General features: G+C 37.8%; 3 protein-coding genes across 3 annotated transcripts; all 3 read right to left on the bottom strand.

Annotated features, from left to right (window-relative positions):
- Positions 1 to 1,062: 1,062 nt before the first annotated feature.
- Positions 1,063 to 1,527, bottom strand: LOC145958061 (uncharacterized). Its single transcript, XM_083074516.1, has one exon. The coding sequence runs from the start codon at positions 1,525 to 1,527 to the stop codon at positions 1,063 to 1,065; it is 465 nt and encodes a 154-aa protein (XP_082930642.1).
- Positions 1,528 to 3,867: 2,340 nt separating this feature from the next.
- Positions 3,868 to 4,344, bottom strand: LOC145958060 (uncharacterized). The gene has a single exon (XM_083074515.1). The coding sequence runs from the start codon at positions 4,342 to 4,344 to the stop codon at positions 3,868 to 3,870; it is 477 nt and encodes a 158-aa protein (XP_082930641.1).
- A 3,616-nt stretch (positions 4,345 to 7,960) lies between these two features.
- On the bottom strand, positions 7,961 to 9,834 carry LOC109810562 (cyclin-D1-1). The gene is made up of 5 exons (XM_020374047.3): positions 9,480 to 9,834; positions 9,300 to 9,386; positions 8,909 to 9,218; positions 8,545 to 8,660; positions 7,961 to 8,449 (listed from the first exon to the last, which is right to left on the bottom strand). Exons 1-5 carry the CDS (start codon positions 9,744 to 9,746, stop codon positions 8,291 to 8,293), a joined length of 939 nt encoding a protein of 312 aa, XP_020229636.1. The 5' UTR covers positions 9,747 to 9,834; the 3' UTR covers positions 7,961 to 8,290.
- Between the last annotated feature and the right edge of the window lie 6,146 nt (positions 9,835 to 15,980).

The raw sequence follows: 15,980 nt of genomic DNA, 5'->3' as shown, positions 1-15,980 counted from the left end.
ATCAGGTCAAGGTTGCTCACAGTCGAAAACATGATGTCAATGAGACGTCTCGCCAACCTCCACTAGGATCATGGCATCGGCTCCATAGGTTAGCCTGTAAGGCATTTCCTGCGTTGATGATTGGGGTGTACAATGGTACGCCCAGAGGATGCTGGGGAGCTCGTCGACCCATTGTCCTTTAGCGCTTCCTAGCCGCTTCTTGAGCTCTCAGAGTATCACCTTGTTTGCAACTTCAGCTTGGCCATTGGTTTGTGGGTGTTCCACCGAGGTCGGGAGGTGCTTGACTTCGACTTTGCGGAGGAAGTCCTCGAAACTCTGCACAATGAACTGTCTGCCGTTGTCGGTAACAAGGGAATGTGGAATGCCAAACCTGCATATGATGCTCTTCTAGGTGATTTTCTGTACGTTCTCGGTGGTGATCTTGGCGAGTGGGCATGCCTCGATCCACTTGGTGAAGTAGTCAATTGCCACTAGGAGGAATTTGAGTTGACTATTTGCGGGGGAAAATAGCCTGAGGATGTTCATTCCCCACTGGGAAAAAGGTCACGAGGACATCATCTGGTGGAGAACGTCGGGCGGTTGCCGATGTGAATTGTCGAACTGTTGACATTCCTTGCATTTTTGTACATAGGCTTGACAGTCCGACTTCAATGTAGGCCAGTAGTACCCAGCTCGGAGTATCCTAGTCGCCATTGAACGTGCTCCAGAATGCATCCCACATATCCCTCGGTGGATCTCCTCGATAACGTAGGTGGCCTGGGATTCCGCTAGGCATTTCAGCAGAGGAGTGGAGGTACCACGTTTGAACAGTTCTTCTCCGATGATGACGAACTTAGCCGACCTTATCCTCATCTTGCGTGCTTCATCTCTGTCGTCGGGCAGAATACCTTCCTTCAGCTAGTTCCAAATGCTTGCCATCCATCCTCGTTCTACACTGTCACTGGCGTTGACGACCTTATCGTCAAGGCTGGGCGAGTTCAAGGTCTCCTGTATGATGGTCCGATGTTGCTCGGGACGTTTTGTACTAGCAAGTTTGGATAGGAGATCGGCTTTTGCGTTTTGCTAACGCGGGACATGGTGTATGGTGAACTCGTCGAAGGAGGAGATTTGTTGGGAGGCGACATGAAAGTACCTCTGTTGAAGGGTATCTTTGGTCTGATATGCTCCGCTGAGTTGTTCTACCATGAGCTTTGAGTCGCTATTGCAACTCAGTTTCTGCGCTCTGAGGTTGTGAGCCAACCTTAGCCCTGCTAGAAGCGCTTCATATTTCGCCTGGTTATTGGTCACCTTGAAGCCAAACTTGAGAGATTGCTCTACGGTGACCTTATTCGGTCCTTCCAATATAATACCTGCACCACCACCTTTAGAATTGGAGGACCCATCAACGTGCAAAGTCCATACCTGTGGTTCTACAGTCGAGGTTGGGGTGAGTTCGGCCACGAAATCTGCCAGGCACTGAGCTTTCAAAGGTCCGCGGCTTTCATACTGGATGCCGAACTCGGATAGTTCTACAGACCATGCGATCATGCGCCCTGCGAGCTCCGATTTTCTCAGGAGCTGTTTGATCGGGTAGTCGATTTTGACGATTACCTGGTGACTTTTAAAATAGGGTCGGAAGTGTCGAGCTGCAGTGACGAGTGCTAGTGCAAGTTTCTCAATTTTTTGATACCGTTTTTTCGTGTCTTGAAGGACTCAGATGATGAAGTAAACGGGTGTTTGCACTTTTTGGTGTTCTTGCACTATGACTGCGCTGATTGCGCCTTCTACCACTGCCAAGTAAAGGAGTAGGTTGGCATGATGATCTGGCCTCTGCGGGATTGGTGGGGTGGTGAGGAAAAATTTGAAGCTTTTGAAAGCCTCTTCGCATTGCTCTGTCCACTTGAAGTTCTTCGGCTTCCGCAGTAGGGTGAAGATGGGTCCTGCTTTCTCTGCCAACCTGGGGATGAAGCGAGAAAGGGAGACTAACCTTCTTGCCAAACGTTGGACGTCCTTAACAGTTTGCGGGCTCTGCATCTGTATAATGGCCTTGCACTTCTCCGGGTTGGCTTTTATGCCCCTGTTGGTGATCATTAAGCCAAGAAATTTACCTCCCTAGACACCGAAGACTCACTTCTCTGGGTTGAGGCGCATATTGTGTTTTCTGGGGCGTGCCCGGATGTTCCGTCAACCAGCCTATCAATGCTTGGTAAGGGGAATGAGTCCTTGGGACATGCTTTATTCAGGTCGGTGTAGTCGACGCACATGCGCCACTTTCTCGAGCTCTTCTTCACCAGTACCACGTTTGCCAGCCACGTGGTGTATCTGACTTCGCGAATGAAGCCCGCGTTCAATAGCTTTTGTGTCTCGGTGATGATAGCTTCTCGTCACTCACCATCGACCTTCCGCTTCCTCTAGGCCACTAGTTTTGCCTCTCTGTGGATTGTCAATCTATGACAGATAAAGTTAGCATCTATTCATGGCATGTCGGTGCTGGACCATGCAAAGAGATCGACATTCTTAGCGATTTCGGCTTCAATTTGTTGTCGTAGCTCTAGGTTGAGCTATCGGCTTATCTTTGTACACTATTCAGGGAGTTTTCCAATCTGAAGGTCATCAAGCTCGTCGATGGGACTTGGCTGCTCGTCATGGGATTCCAACCTAGGATCTAGGTCAGCGATGTCAACCTAGGTTATGTGAGCCACGGTAGGCGGGTCACCTTTGTGGCGTTCCTCAGTTGGCGAGACCTTTAGGCTTTCAGCGTAGCACTACCGAGTTGTCTTCTGGTTTGCTCGGACCGAGATGATTTTGCCACTGCTCCCTGGGAACTTCATCGTTAGGTGCGGGGTGGACACCACAACTCCGAGTTGGTTCAGTGTAGGCATGTCGATGATGATGTTGTAGGATGTATTGGCCTCCACGAGGAGGTATTTGACCATGATCCTCTTCGAGTCAAAAGGGGTCCCGAAGGTTGTTAGCAGATCCACGTACCCACGAGTATGGACTCGTTCTCTTGCAAAACTGACCAGAGGTTCTGTGTGAGGTTGGATAAGGGAGTGGGGAATGTCTAACCTTAGGAACGTCGGCCAGTATAGAACGTCAGTCGAGCTTCCTTGGTCGATCAGCGTGTTGTGGACCTCCCAATTGGCGACCTCCACGGTGATGACCATCGGATCATCCTGGTTGGACAGATGCTAGTGTAGTCGTCGTCGGTGAAGGTGATTGGTGGTGTGCCATGGTGCGGGGCCGAGGTAGCGGAGTGAACATTGTTGATGCTGCGCAAGTGTCTTTTTTGCACCGAGATGCTAGAGTCGCCCCCTGCGAAACCACCTGCAATTGTGTTGATAACTCCTCGCAAGGGAGCTGATCCTGTTTCCTGACTTACCTCGGCCTGCACCGCGCCACTAGTGTTTTGTTGAGATCCGGAGGGTTGGTCTGTGCGAGTGCCTGAACCGCGACCTCGCCCTCGTCCTCGTCCGTTGTAACCTCCTCGGTGACCTTGCTGTCGTTGGACGTATTGTCCGAGGTGTCCCCTCTGGACGAGTTCCTCCATGCGATCTCTGAGTGTGCAGCACTCGTCAGTTGTGTGACCATAGTTTCTATGGTACCGGCAATGTTTAGATTTTTTCGCACTATTGGGACTGTGTCCAGGTGGTGGCAAAGTGAGCAGATTGTTGTTGCTGGCTTCCTTCAGGATGTGCACTCGGGGCGCGTTCAGGGGGTGTAGAAGTCGTATCTCCCCCCTTTATTTGTCCTAGCAGCCTTCTTGAACTGACTGTCATTGGTGACCTGCACCTTGTCTTTGTGATCGTGGTCTGGCTTTGCCTGTGATTTTTCGCGAACCTGGTCACGAAAAGCAGAGTGTTCTTCCATCTGAATGTACCCTGCAGCTTAGGCACGGAGTTCGTCCATGTCAAGGGAAAATCGTCGACACAAGCTGTCAATGAAAGGTCCTGGCTTTAGTGCCATGAGCATGGCGTGTAGGGCGACCTCGGGGTTCAAGTTTTGGATTTTGACCGAGGTGTTGGCAAAGCGCACAATGAATGTCCTCAGTGGTTCGTCATCGTCCTGTTTGAGACTGGCCAAGGCGGCTGATGTGACATGGTGAGGTCGACTCGTGGCGTACTGCGCCGTGAATCGCCTTACCAGGGTGTCGAAGTTGTCGATCGACCCCACAGGCAATTGAGTATACCAGGCAAGTGCTGCTCCCTTGAGCGAGGTCAGAAAAACCCTACACAGAATAGCATCTTCATTAGTGTATAAGTTTACCTGTGTAATGTATAGGTCGACGTGCTCGTCTGGGTCAGTCGTGCCATCATAGCGGTCGATGTTGAGAGGCTTCCATTCGAAAAGGAGGGGCGTCTCCATGATGCCGTCAACAAAAGGGTGGTGGCAGATGCTCGCCCGATTTCTAGGAGCCTGGGCGGGAGCATTGCTGACCTCGTGGTCTGACCTATTTGTCAGCACGTGTGACCGATGAACAGTAAACCTGTGGGTTGCCACCTTGGGTGCATTCGGTGGTTGAGAAACAAAGTGCCTCTCTTCCTCATGTGGATTACTCGGTTGGAGGGTTGATCAGAAGGGTGCCGAGGTAGCTAGGCGCGAATGCGCTCATTCTCAACGCGCAGCGCCGCTAGGTCGGTTTCGTGCTTGGCGCGAATGTTGTCCAGGTCGATGGCGTGTTGCTGCTGCATTTGGTTGACCTGTTCGATCAATTTTCTCAGTGCTGCTTCATTGTCCATTCTAGTTGTGCGATCTAGGTCGTCCGTTGCTTGTCTACTATGGCTTCGGGTGAAAACCATAAGCGTGGCCGATAAGAGCTGTCTTGATCGGCCCCACGGTGGGCGCCAAATATTCTTATCGGAGATTGGTCGTAGGACGATCTTCTGGGCAAGATTGGCGAGTCCCCTTCGCTGGGTACGCTTGCTGCTCTAAAGTGGGAGTGGTACCTGCAAAAGAGACTCCGGTGCTAAAATTAGTGTTTGTGGGTGTATGAGTCTCGTATAAGTAATGCACGTACCTTTGTGTAAATTAGGGTTTTACTGGACCTTGGGCATGGGATCGGTTATAATATGTTTGGATAGCGGGCCTTGTCTTGGCTGATGTCGCCTAGCGTATGTCCGAGGTCGCTCTGCGTTGTGATGCCGAGCTAGAGCTCGGCTTCGCGGTACGAATAGTACAAAAGTTAATTGTATTTCATATTTTTCATAAAAGTGAATTTAATGTTACAAATTTTACATCTTGAATTAATCAAAATGTGATTCAAAATCATGTCACAAAATTGAAAATATAATTATTTTAAAGGATCAAATTAATTTAAAATATAAAAGATAAAAGACTAAAATCAATAATAATAAAAAAGTATAAGAGAAAAAATATAATTTATGAAAAAATATATTTTAACCTTCTTTTATTAATGAGGTTCTGTTTCTTGAATAGTTGCATTAGGTAGGAAGCTGCCGCAGTTTTAGTAAGACAAAGTGACAAAGTAACTACGTCTACATGAGTGTTACATTGACTAATGAGTCATGAATCATGATCTTCAGATTGGTAGGCATGAGAAACTTCGTCTTTTAAATCATTCATCAGTGAATAGCGATGGGGCATTGGGCCATGTTTTTAATTGTACAAACATTACTGAAAAGAATAATAATTGAAGTCTAGTTCAAGTATGTAGGAGGAGCGTGTGTCTTGTCCTCACTAATTGTCTTATTGCAACCCTCTGATCTTTCTTGTTCGGTTGTTCGCGTCTTGCTTTCATAAAGGCTCCAGATTTTGTTTTAATCATTTGCCTACCATTCGTAGCAAACTCTCACTGGATGACATCTCCCTGGCCCCTACAAACTTTCACAATGGTTAATGTAAGATGTGATAAATTTCACCACAATTTGTGTGTGACAATCAATATGATTTTAAAGGAAAAAGATTATAATGTAAAACAGGAAATTACATCATAATAATGAGAGAATAATTGGTAAGATATTAGTCCTGATAAGTAGCTCTTAACAGTTAAGAAAATGCATTAAATACGTACTTGTCGCATGAAAAAAAATGACTTTAAACTACACAAATTTGTTTCCGGCCTTGATTTGGTAGATAGCATAGTGCATCCTCTAATTGCATATCGATTTAAAATTGCATTCAACAAAAAAAAATGTCTTATAATACAAGAAGGAAAAATTTGTGAATATAAATTTTTTCAACCTCAACTGAACAATTCTCAAACTTATTCATATCCGGTTCATTTATGTGAAATTTTCATTTGATTTATTTTAGGTTAGATATCCATGTAGTAATATAGCCAAACTAAAATATATAATTAAAATAATTTTTACTTTATTAATCAATTTTGTAAGTTAAGCTCAAACTCATTTTTTTAAGATAATATAAAAGTTTATTATTCATTGGTTATGTGAATTTTACGTTAGAGATTATTTCACTTATTGTATGACTAAAATAAAGTATATAAGTAAAAATAATTTTCATCTTAATTGTAAAGTTGATTAAGTTAGTCCAAATCTATTTTCTTATGGGTGCATTATGTTATTAATTTAAGATTGGTCTATCTATCAAATCTCTTCGTTTATATCTTTTATGTTGTGTTTGGGAGAAATGATTTAGTAAAAAATGAAAAAAAAAAGGGGGAAGGATTATCAAAGAATTAAAAGAAAATATTTATGTTTAGAGGAGATAATTTAAGTGGATTTGAGAGGATATTATGATGGAAGTCCAAGTAGATTTAATTCCAGTCTCTTATGACTAGATTTGTGAGATAATTTTCACAAAATAAATATTTAAATAAAACTATCCTACACCATTGTCTAAATGCATGTTTGCAAAAAGTTAATAAAAGGTAAAAATATAAATATCTAAATGTTATTTTTATATGAAAATTTAAATATATAATTCCTTCTATTTCTCACCTAATTTCACTCTTTAAAATAACTACAAATTTTACTCTATTTTCTATCAAATTAATTCTCACTTATTCCATTTGATAGCACCTCCTCTCACATACAAAGCATTATAGTTAAACACAATCAAATTCAGAATAGTTTTTTGTATTGCAGAAAGTAGCGTTCATGAATCATGTGCGTGAATTTTTGACTTTGAAACAGAGATCAAAAGAATAATGGAAAATTGATAAATTCAGTGTTCATATTGGGCAAAGGCCAATGAAAATGGATGGTCAGACTTCTTCACATGTCCTTTGTCTCTGAGGATATAAGTATAGACCTCGTTTTCTTTATGCTTTCTTTCCGTTTAATCATATTATAAAAAGTATATTGCAAACTGAAACTGTCGACAACAGCAAGAAAACACAAATTTTCCTGTATAGCATCAATTGACCAAAGCCCTTAGATTTAATAGTGGAAGAAACCTTGTAGTTGAACTCGTGAAGGCTAAATCCAAAAAATTAGTCTTTATTAGCTTGTTTAAATATGGATTAGACAATGTTTAGTAGTACTGCTTAATGTATTGTCTGTTACACATAATAAGATTCTGTAATTGCATATAGTACTTAGTTTGTAACCTAGAAATATCTAGCATAAATTGTACTGCTGTACAAGTTTTGGATTCAACTCAAGTCATACAATTTGTTTTCGAGGTTCCTTATTACTCGGTACCTTTTTCTTTTCTTTTCTTTATAGCTTAATAGGTATTTGCAGTACATCAGATAGTTCAATTCCCCTTTATTGTTTGAATCATGTTTGAGTGGATAAACATGACGCCGTTTAGTCGTTCAACTCTAATATTTTGACACTTCAATTCATACACCGTCTTATATTGTTTATTTTTACTTTCTTTTTGCATCTTATCATCTTTTTCTTTTTCTTTTTTATTTCTCTCTTTCCACGTGGGTTGTGTTACTTGTGTACATACTACATAGTATCACATGATCATTATCTTATTTCTTCAAAAACTAGAGTTTGCCATGATTGTTTAATCAGTGAGTTAACTCTGTAATTTGGAAGCGAGCATATCGCAAGTACGAGGAATTTCATTTGCTTCTGAGAAAAATGTGGTCCACTCCACACAACAAATAAAGGTACAACTCGCTATTTATGTTCAAAAAGGAAAATCAACAACGTCGTAGAATTTTTTCAATATAACTACTTCCGTTTACAGTCAGAGTTTTCCATGATGAACCTTATTCAAAATGCACACACAATTAAATGTTCCATGATGAACCTGATGGAAGATGCACACACAATCACACCAAATCAAAGAAACCGTAATGAATCAGAACTGGAAAATTTGAAAGTAATGTTTTAGATTCCTTGGCTAGTGACACACGTGGCAAGGCTTCAAGTCAGGGCTTGAGAGCATCGCTGCTTTCTTGCATAGCTGCATGATCAAGCACACAGGTGGGACTTCGGGGCAATAATTGTGAAGTCTTTGACCAAAAAAATTCTGATCGGCGAATGATCAGTTTCTGCTTCATTAGTTTGTAACATGTATGCACCATCTCCTGTATTTTAAGATTAACGACAGAAACATCAAAAACGTGAAAATTAGAAAACTACCCCTCACTATCAATTTCTTTATCACATTTTGCTCACTTACAATGCTTATATGCTTGTGGAAGCAATCCGGTTTCTTGTCATCTATACGTTGGTTGGTTACCCATAACAGTGCAGCTGCTGCTATTGTGGATGGTGAAAACTCCGAGAAATCCATGACTAGTAAATTTGTTCATTCACATTATCACTTGTCAGGCATAAATATTCAGAAAAAACTTAGATGCAGTATCTTAATTACTTATAAAGTTATTTTCCGATCAAAATTAGAGTTTTACTCTTTATCCTATATTTTCCAATCAAACATATTATGCTGGTTAAGGAAGTAAAATGATTAAAGAATAGTAACAACAATATTTAAGGATTTGTATCTAACTTTTATTGCAAGAGAATAGAGAAGGTTCTGATACCTAGACATGTTCTGATAATAACATCTGAGACACGAGAAACAATGTAACTTAAATCTCGCCATCTGGAAGCAGAGCATGAAAGCTTGGCAATGAAAAGGTGGATAAAATCAAAAGGGGTTATAGTACGCAATCTCCACTTGAGACTGGCCATAACCAAAAGCTCCATCCTCTGAACTGTTTTGGGCTTAAAAAGAAACTTGGACTCGATCACCTGAAGGTCCAAAAGAAGTGGCACTTTGGTTTCTTCCATTTTTGCTGCAAGTGAAAGACAAGCAACTGACAACAGCTGCATAGGCCATGCTGAATCTTCCTACACAAGCATGCCACTTTGTTAAAACAAAAATTGCATGTTACATTTCATCAAATAAACCAATTTGAATGGAAGTAATACCGTCAAGGAGTGTGACAAAAGAAAACGATCGAGGTAATTTACAGAAAGATATGCTGTCTCGGGTCTAAAATTGTAGTAAGAATGCACCTGCAAAGTGAGAAAAACATCACTTTCAAAAACTGGTTACAATGGAAAGCCATGTTTGGGTGCTTTGTACATAGGAAGCAAGCAATCATGCACCTTTAGGATCCAATGTATGGCCTCTTCTCGAGCATTAATCAGCCACGTTTTTTTGCGAAGTTGTCTTAGTGACTTTCTTTGTTCCGGTACTTGATCATGTTCAGATTCTAATAAGCTCAATAGACAACTTCCTTCACTATCAGAATCAGAGTCTTCCCATAGAAAATGAAACTTCAGAGACTCATCGGAATCCAAGTGAATCACCTCGCTAGTTACTTCACTGCAGTACAAGTCAGGAGTTGGGTGGTTCGAGGAGTCGATAGACATGGTGTTTAAGAATGTATTAGTGGTGAATACAAGAATTGTCTAGCATATATACCATTGTAGGAAAATAATTAGGCCAAATTGTTACACCATACTATATTTAGTTATATTTATATGCGAAAACGTGACATCATACATGAGTTACGCAACCACCCACATTTTTGTTTTAATATTTATTTCGCGTGGGACAGGGATTATCCGCTATGTACACACTCGAGTTAAAGAGTTTAATAAAGCAGAATCTAAGGGGCCTTGTAGAACTTCACAAGAAGTTTCGTCATCAAGAGCAGACAAATTTAGTAGGACCGATCCTAAGAGTATTGATGCCTCTTTCACAGGATTGTTCAATTTTATAAAAGAAAGTAAGGAGATTATTTATTGATTGAGTACTGCGCAGCTTATTCTTATCAATGATGTTTGAGTATGTTCAAAGATATGTAAACACGTTGAATTTCTACGTAATTGTTTAAGAGATTATCTTCTATGCAAAATTCAAGCAAGTTCGTCCCTGTCAGAGTTCACTTCCACATCTATTATTATTAGCATAAAGCTTAAAGTGTTTTTTGATATTACTTTCTGATAAAAATAATAATTTTATTTTGTTAATTTACACAATAAAAGTTAATATTAGAAGCCTGTGTTACTTATCAAAGTATAGCTCTATTTATTATTAAAGAACAATACCAAAAATAAATATATTACATATAAGTTTCAGAGTTTAATTTCTATATAATTTTTATACTGTCAGATTTTACACAGCAAAACAGTATAACTTATACCGTAGTTATTATAATAGAAAGGTTAAAAAACATTTTTATTTTATATATATTTTTCTTTACTCAACCTTTTTACTCTTATATTTTAAAATAGACATTTTTAATGTTATATTTATCTTTTTTTAATTTCTTTAAGTATTTATTATTAATTTATGTGTAACATCATTTCTGTGTGAATGATGTAGGTTTAATAAATTCATGTGACAATAATTTGTTTAATTTGGTAGATGATGATGTGACTCTTAATAATTTAGAAGGAAAAAAAATCAATCAAGATAAAATTTATTTCTATCCTCATTGATTTTTTCATGAAGCGAGCAAGAAATATCTCATTCTATTCTTTATTTTATTGTAGTGGAATGCGAAGATGTTGGGGTTTTTGTGTTAGGAAAGGTGTGTTGTTGTCATCCGTGATAGATCTAAGAATTTTAGGTAGTGGCATAATACTCATATCCAAACTTGTAATAATAAACATATAATTCCATATTTTTTAAAATATAATATATATTACAATTGTTCTCTACAAGATTTCATATTTTAAAAATATTGAATGATTTTCTCATTTTTATAATCTTCAAAATTATTTTTCTTTATATAAGTAACTAAACAATCATTTAACCATTCATTTCTCACACTAAAATTTTATCTTTTAAAATATATATATATATATATATATATATATATATATATATATATATAACATGGACTTGGGTAAGTCATCATCTCTTAACTAAGTTTACTTAACTTGACTATAATTAACATCACACACACACACATATGTGAGTTTGCTAATTTACACCCACTTGTTTTTTAAGAAGTAAGTTAACAAGATACACTTAGGTGCACTTTAAAAAATATTATAGTTATAACTTGTTAATATACTCCTTCTAAAAAAGAAGTGGATGTATGTTAACAAATTTCACAAATATTTGATAAATTACACCCACTTATTTTTTAAGAAAGAGTAAGTTAGCAAGCTACATTCAATTACATTTAAATATATATATATATATATATATATATATATATATATATATATATATATACACTTCAAAAATAACATATTGATTTTGACTTTTTTTACAACATAAAAACACAAAAGGCAATGGGAGCACTTAGTTTTTAACATGGTAAGTGGTATATTTTATAATAATATGTATATAAAAAAAATGACATAAAAAACTTAGTGTATTTTAACATGGTAAGTGGTATAGTTGCCCCCACAGCCACCAAGGTGGATCCACCCTACTTGTCATGGTCTTATATGTATCATGGTGTTGCATTATTATTTTTGGTGGAACAAGATGGTGTTGCTATTTTTGGTGGAGCGATGATGTTGTTGTTTTTGGTGTAGTGTGGTGGTGGTGTTAGGTGTTTTGTACAAGAGGGTTTGGTAGACTGTTATGGCAGACCATGTTTTTTGGTGAACTTTCAAGGCAAAACTCATTAGTGAAGGTAGGTACAATGTGTTTCTCCTTAAAAGTTCATCAAAGAACAAGACGGTCCACCATAGAAGTCTACCAAATGTTTTTGCACAAACACCCAACGTTGGAAGAAAACAACACCACCACTACACTCCACCACAATAAAGGAAAGACCAGAATGAATTTTTTCCTCGCTTGCTTCATGAGTATGTTGATAAAGATAAAAATAAACTTTCTATTGATTAAAAACTCTTCATTTTTTCTCCCAAACAATTAAGTGACACATCACCGTCTACCAAATCAAATAAATCACCGTTAAGTAAATTTTATAAACTCATGTCAATTACATAGAAATGACGTTTCACACAAATTAATGTAGGGGCTTAAAAGAAATAACAAAGATAAGGACTGAAAATGTATTTTAACTACAAAATGATATATCTGCCGCATCACCACTAAATAGACAACATTACATACAAATTAATGGTAGGAACTTAAAAGGGATTAAAAAAGGTAAATATAAGGGGGAAAAAAGTTTGTTTCAAACTATAAGAGCCAAAATGTAAAGTAAACCTATACAAACCAAAAAGGTATATTAACCTTATAAAAATCAACAAACTTATCATACATATCAAGTCATGACTGGATAAAAGTATTTTTTATAGACCACAAGCATCCTCCATGAGAGATAATCTTGTTTGATTTGAATAGGAAAATTATAGGAAACGAAGCTCTCCCTTAAAGTATTTAACATAGTTGCATATCCAATATTCAAATTTAAATCACTAATTAAACTAAAATAACTCATATACTAGTCGATCCATATGTGCTCCTCGATAATTAGATAAAAGTATAAAAGAATCTTTTACACTATCATGCATAGATTATTTTCTCTTATTTTTGTCCTTTTTATTTTTTATATCTTTATTTTGCAAAACATTATCTTTATGCTATTGTTAAATAATTATTAATAAATATTTTTAATTAAAAATCATGTCTTAAATGTATTAATAATAGTTTTTAATTTTTATTCATTTTATTCTTCAATTACTATCTTTAGGGCACCAATTAATAAAAATGTTATTTTTAAATGATTAATCATTGGGTGTTGCCTTGTCTAAACATCAACCTTGTTACTCTTATTCTGAAATTTTCTTGTGCAAATAGGATTGAAGACTTCCATCCCGTTGCATTGACTAACTTTCAATTTAAAAAAATTACTTAAGTCTTAGCAGATACATTTGTTTCCATTGCATCACGAATTGTTCCATCATAGTAGTGCGATTTTCTTAAGAGGAAGACAAATCATTCATTGCATTTGTGTTATGTGAGAAGCATTTAATTTTCTTGACAAAAAAGTGTTTGGTAGCAACATAGCTATGAAAATTAACATCCGAAAAGCTTTTGATACATTGGATTGGAACTTTATCCTTCAAGTGCTTTGGTGCTTTGGGTTTGGTTAAGTATTTTGCAACTGGATTACTACTATTTTTAACTCGAATGGATTCTATTTTTAATATTAATGGTAAATCAATCGATTTTTTCACATGTAAGCGAGTTTTTCGGTAGAGGGATCCCTTGTCCACCCCCCCCCCTTTGTTTTGCCTTGCAGAAGATGTGCTCAGTAAAGGGTTGTTTAAACTCATTGAGTGTAATCTTATTCTTCTTATGGCTAGTCTTAGAAATTTTTCTACGTCCACACATGCTTTATACGCGAATGATATCATAATTTTTGTCATGGGACTTCTAGAAATGTTAAACATCTTCTGGAACTTTTTAAATTATATAGGGAAGCCTCTGGTCACATTATTAATGCAAACAAATGCAACTTTTTTGGTGGGCCAATGTCAAGATGCACTACTCTTCATTGATCCCTTAGGTTTGCAATGATATAGTGCCATTCAATTATCTAGGGTTTCCTATATTTAAGGGCTAGCTTCAGGCAAGATATTTGCAAGGTTTGGTTGATAAACTTAAAATGAAATTGGCTTTTTGGAAGGTCTTTTTGCTTTTTGGTATGGGGAGAATCCAATTGGCTAATTTCACCATTCATGGTAGTTTTCTTTATAACTTTCATGTTCATACCTGACTGAAACAAGTGGTTAAATTGGTGGACTCTAAGCTTTGTAATTTTATTTGGTCGAGGGACCCATTTACTTATAATCATGTAATTGTTTCATGGAAAAAAGTGTGTGCACCACTCAAGGAGGGCGGGTTGGATCTTTGTTTTGTCACAACGTTAAATGAGGCTAGCACAATTAAGCTTGCATGGACTTCTCTACATGGATCATAAGAATGGGTGAGTTTTATGCGTGCCAAGTTTCTCTGACATGGTCAATAATTGCACTCTTTTAAATTGTCTTTTGTTTGGCCTTCTATTAAATTTCATTGGCAAACAATTCATTGATATAAAGGTTAGGTGCTTGGTGATGGAACATCTGTGAATTTTTTGGTTAATATTTTGTGCATGAAGGTCTCTATTGGGAGTTGATTTGGTTTAAAGAAAGAGCATAGTCGTGCGTTACAAACAAAGGTCTACTACCTTATGGTAAACAATTCTTGGTGCATCCCATCCTGTCTATTGTGGAGCATTCTAAAGTTGAAACAAGCATTAGAGGTTTGTGCACTTCTTCCATGAGAGGAAAAACCAATATGGGCCCTTACAATTCATGGTAAGCTAACATTCAAGGTGGCTTATTCCTTCTATAAATCGCAGGGTTGTTCTCCTACTTGGGTGGTTGCAATTTGGTCTGGTTTAATACCACCATCTCGATCATTTATATACTAAAGGTTTCTACATCAGAAGCTCCCTATTAATGATAATCTTCATTTATGTGAAATCATGGTGGTCTTTATGTGTAGGCTTTATGGCACTGTAGTTGAGTCATCTGAGCATATTTTTCTTCAATGCCCTTTTGTCCTAGACATGTACTCCTAGTTGTAATATGTTTTTCATACATCTTTTGATCTTTCATCTCTTGCGAGTCTTCTCAAGGTCCTTCAAAAATAGTGGAGTAGCCCGATGAAGGAGGCTCTCTTAGCAGTTTTCATACATGTTATTTGGATCGTTTTTTTTTTCATAACAAACTGCAATTCCGGGAAAAGGGTATCACAATTACATAGGCCATTTCATTATTTATTTCTTCCACAACCATCTCAAGCTAAAATTCACTAAGTCATTTACATGATTGGTTAGATAGACTCATCCTTCAAGTCATGTGAAGTTTTGTTCAACCACCAAAGGTGAGACACATTATATAGGTTGATTGGCATTCATGTGCACTGGGATTTATCAAATATAATATTGATGGTGTAACTCGTGGTTGTCCAAGTCATGCATTTAGTGGGGGATCTTTCGTGATCATCAAGGTGCCTTCCTTAACAGTTTTTCTTTTTATGTTAGTATTAGGACTACTCTTCATGCAAAACTCATTGCAGCCGTGATAGCAATTTTACAGCATATATCTCCAGATGGTGCAACTTATGGATTGAATGTGATTCTTGTTTGGTGATTTTGGCATTATCTAGTGACCATGTTGTACCTTGGGATATTCAAAGTAGCTAGAGACATACATTAAACATTGTGTCTAAAATGTGTTTTTTTGCCTCATATTTTTTAGGAAGAAAATGTTTGTGAAGATAGGTTGTCCTCTTATGGTTTGTCTAATAAAATGTCATTTACTTAATGGGATCATCTTCCTTGGTTCTAGTTGTAACGACCCGCCATGGTCTCTACATTTAGTAGAATCGCATTACTACTAGTGAACTAAGAGAAATATTATGCTGGATAACTCATACATATAGGTATAAATAAGAATGACAATAACTAAGTTTCTGGTTATAAAATAGAACACCATATATGTACAGTCATCCCAAAAATAATATTCCCTAGTGTCGGTCAAGCACAGACAAAACGTTACCCAAAATAGTAACTCTAACACGAGGATCAAAACTCCTCGTCTCGTAGCGGTCACCTCAATTCCAAGCTAGCCCTGACCTGCTCTCATACCAAGTATGATCATCGCAGTTCCACCACA

Source organism: Cajanus cajan, chromosome 5 (assembly GCF_000230855.2).
Source record: "Cajanus cajan strain Asha chromosome 5, NIPB_CcT2T_4, whole genome shotgun sequence".
NCBI lineage: Eukaryota > Viridiplantae > Streptophyta > Magnoliopsida > Fabales > Fabaceae > Cajanus > Cajanus cajan.
The sequence above is the reverse complement of the archived record's forward strand: the minus strand, read 5'-3'. Positions and strand labels throughout refer to the sequence as shown.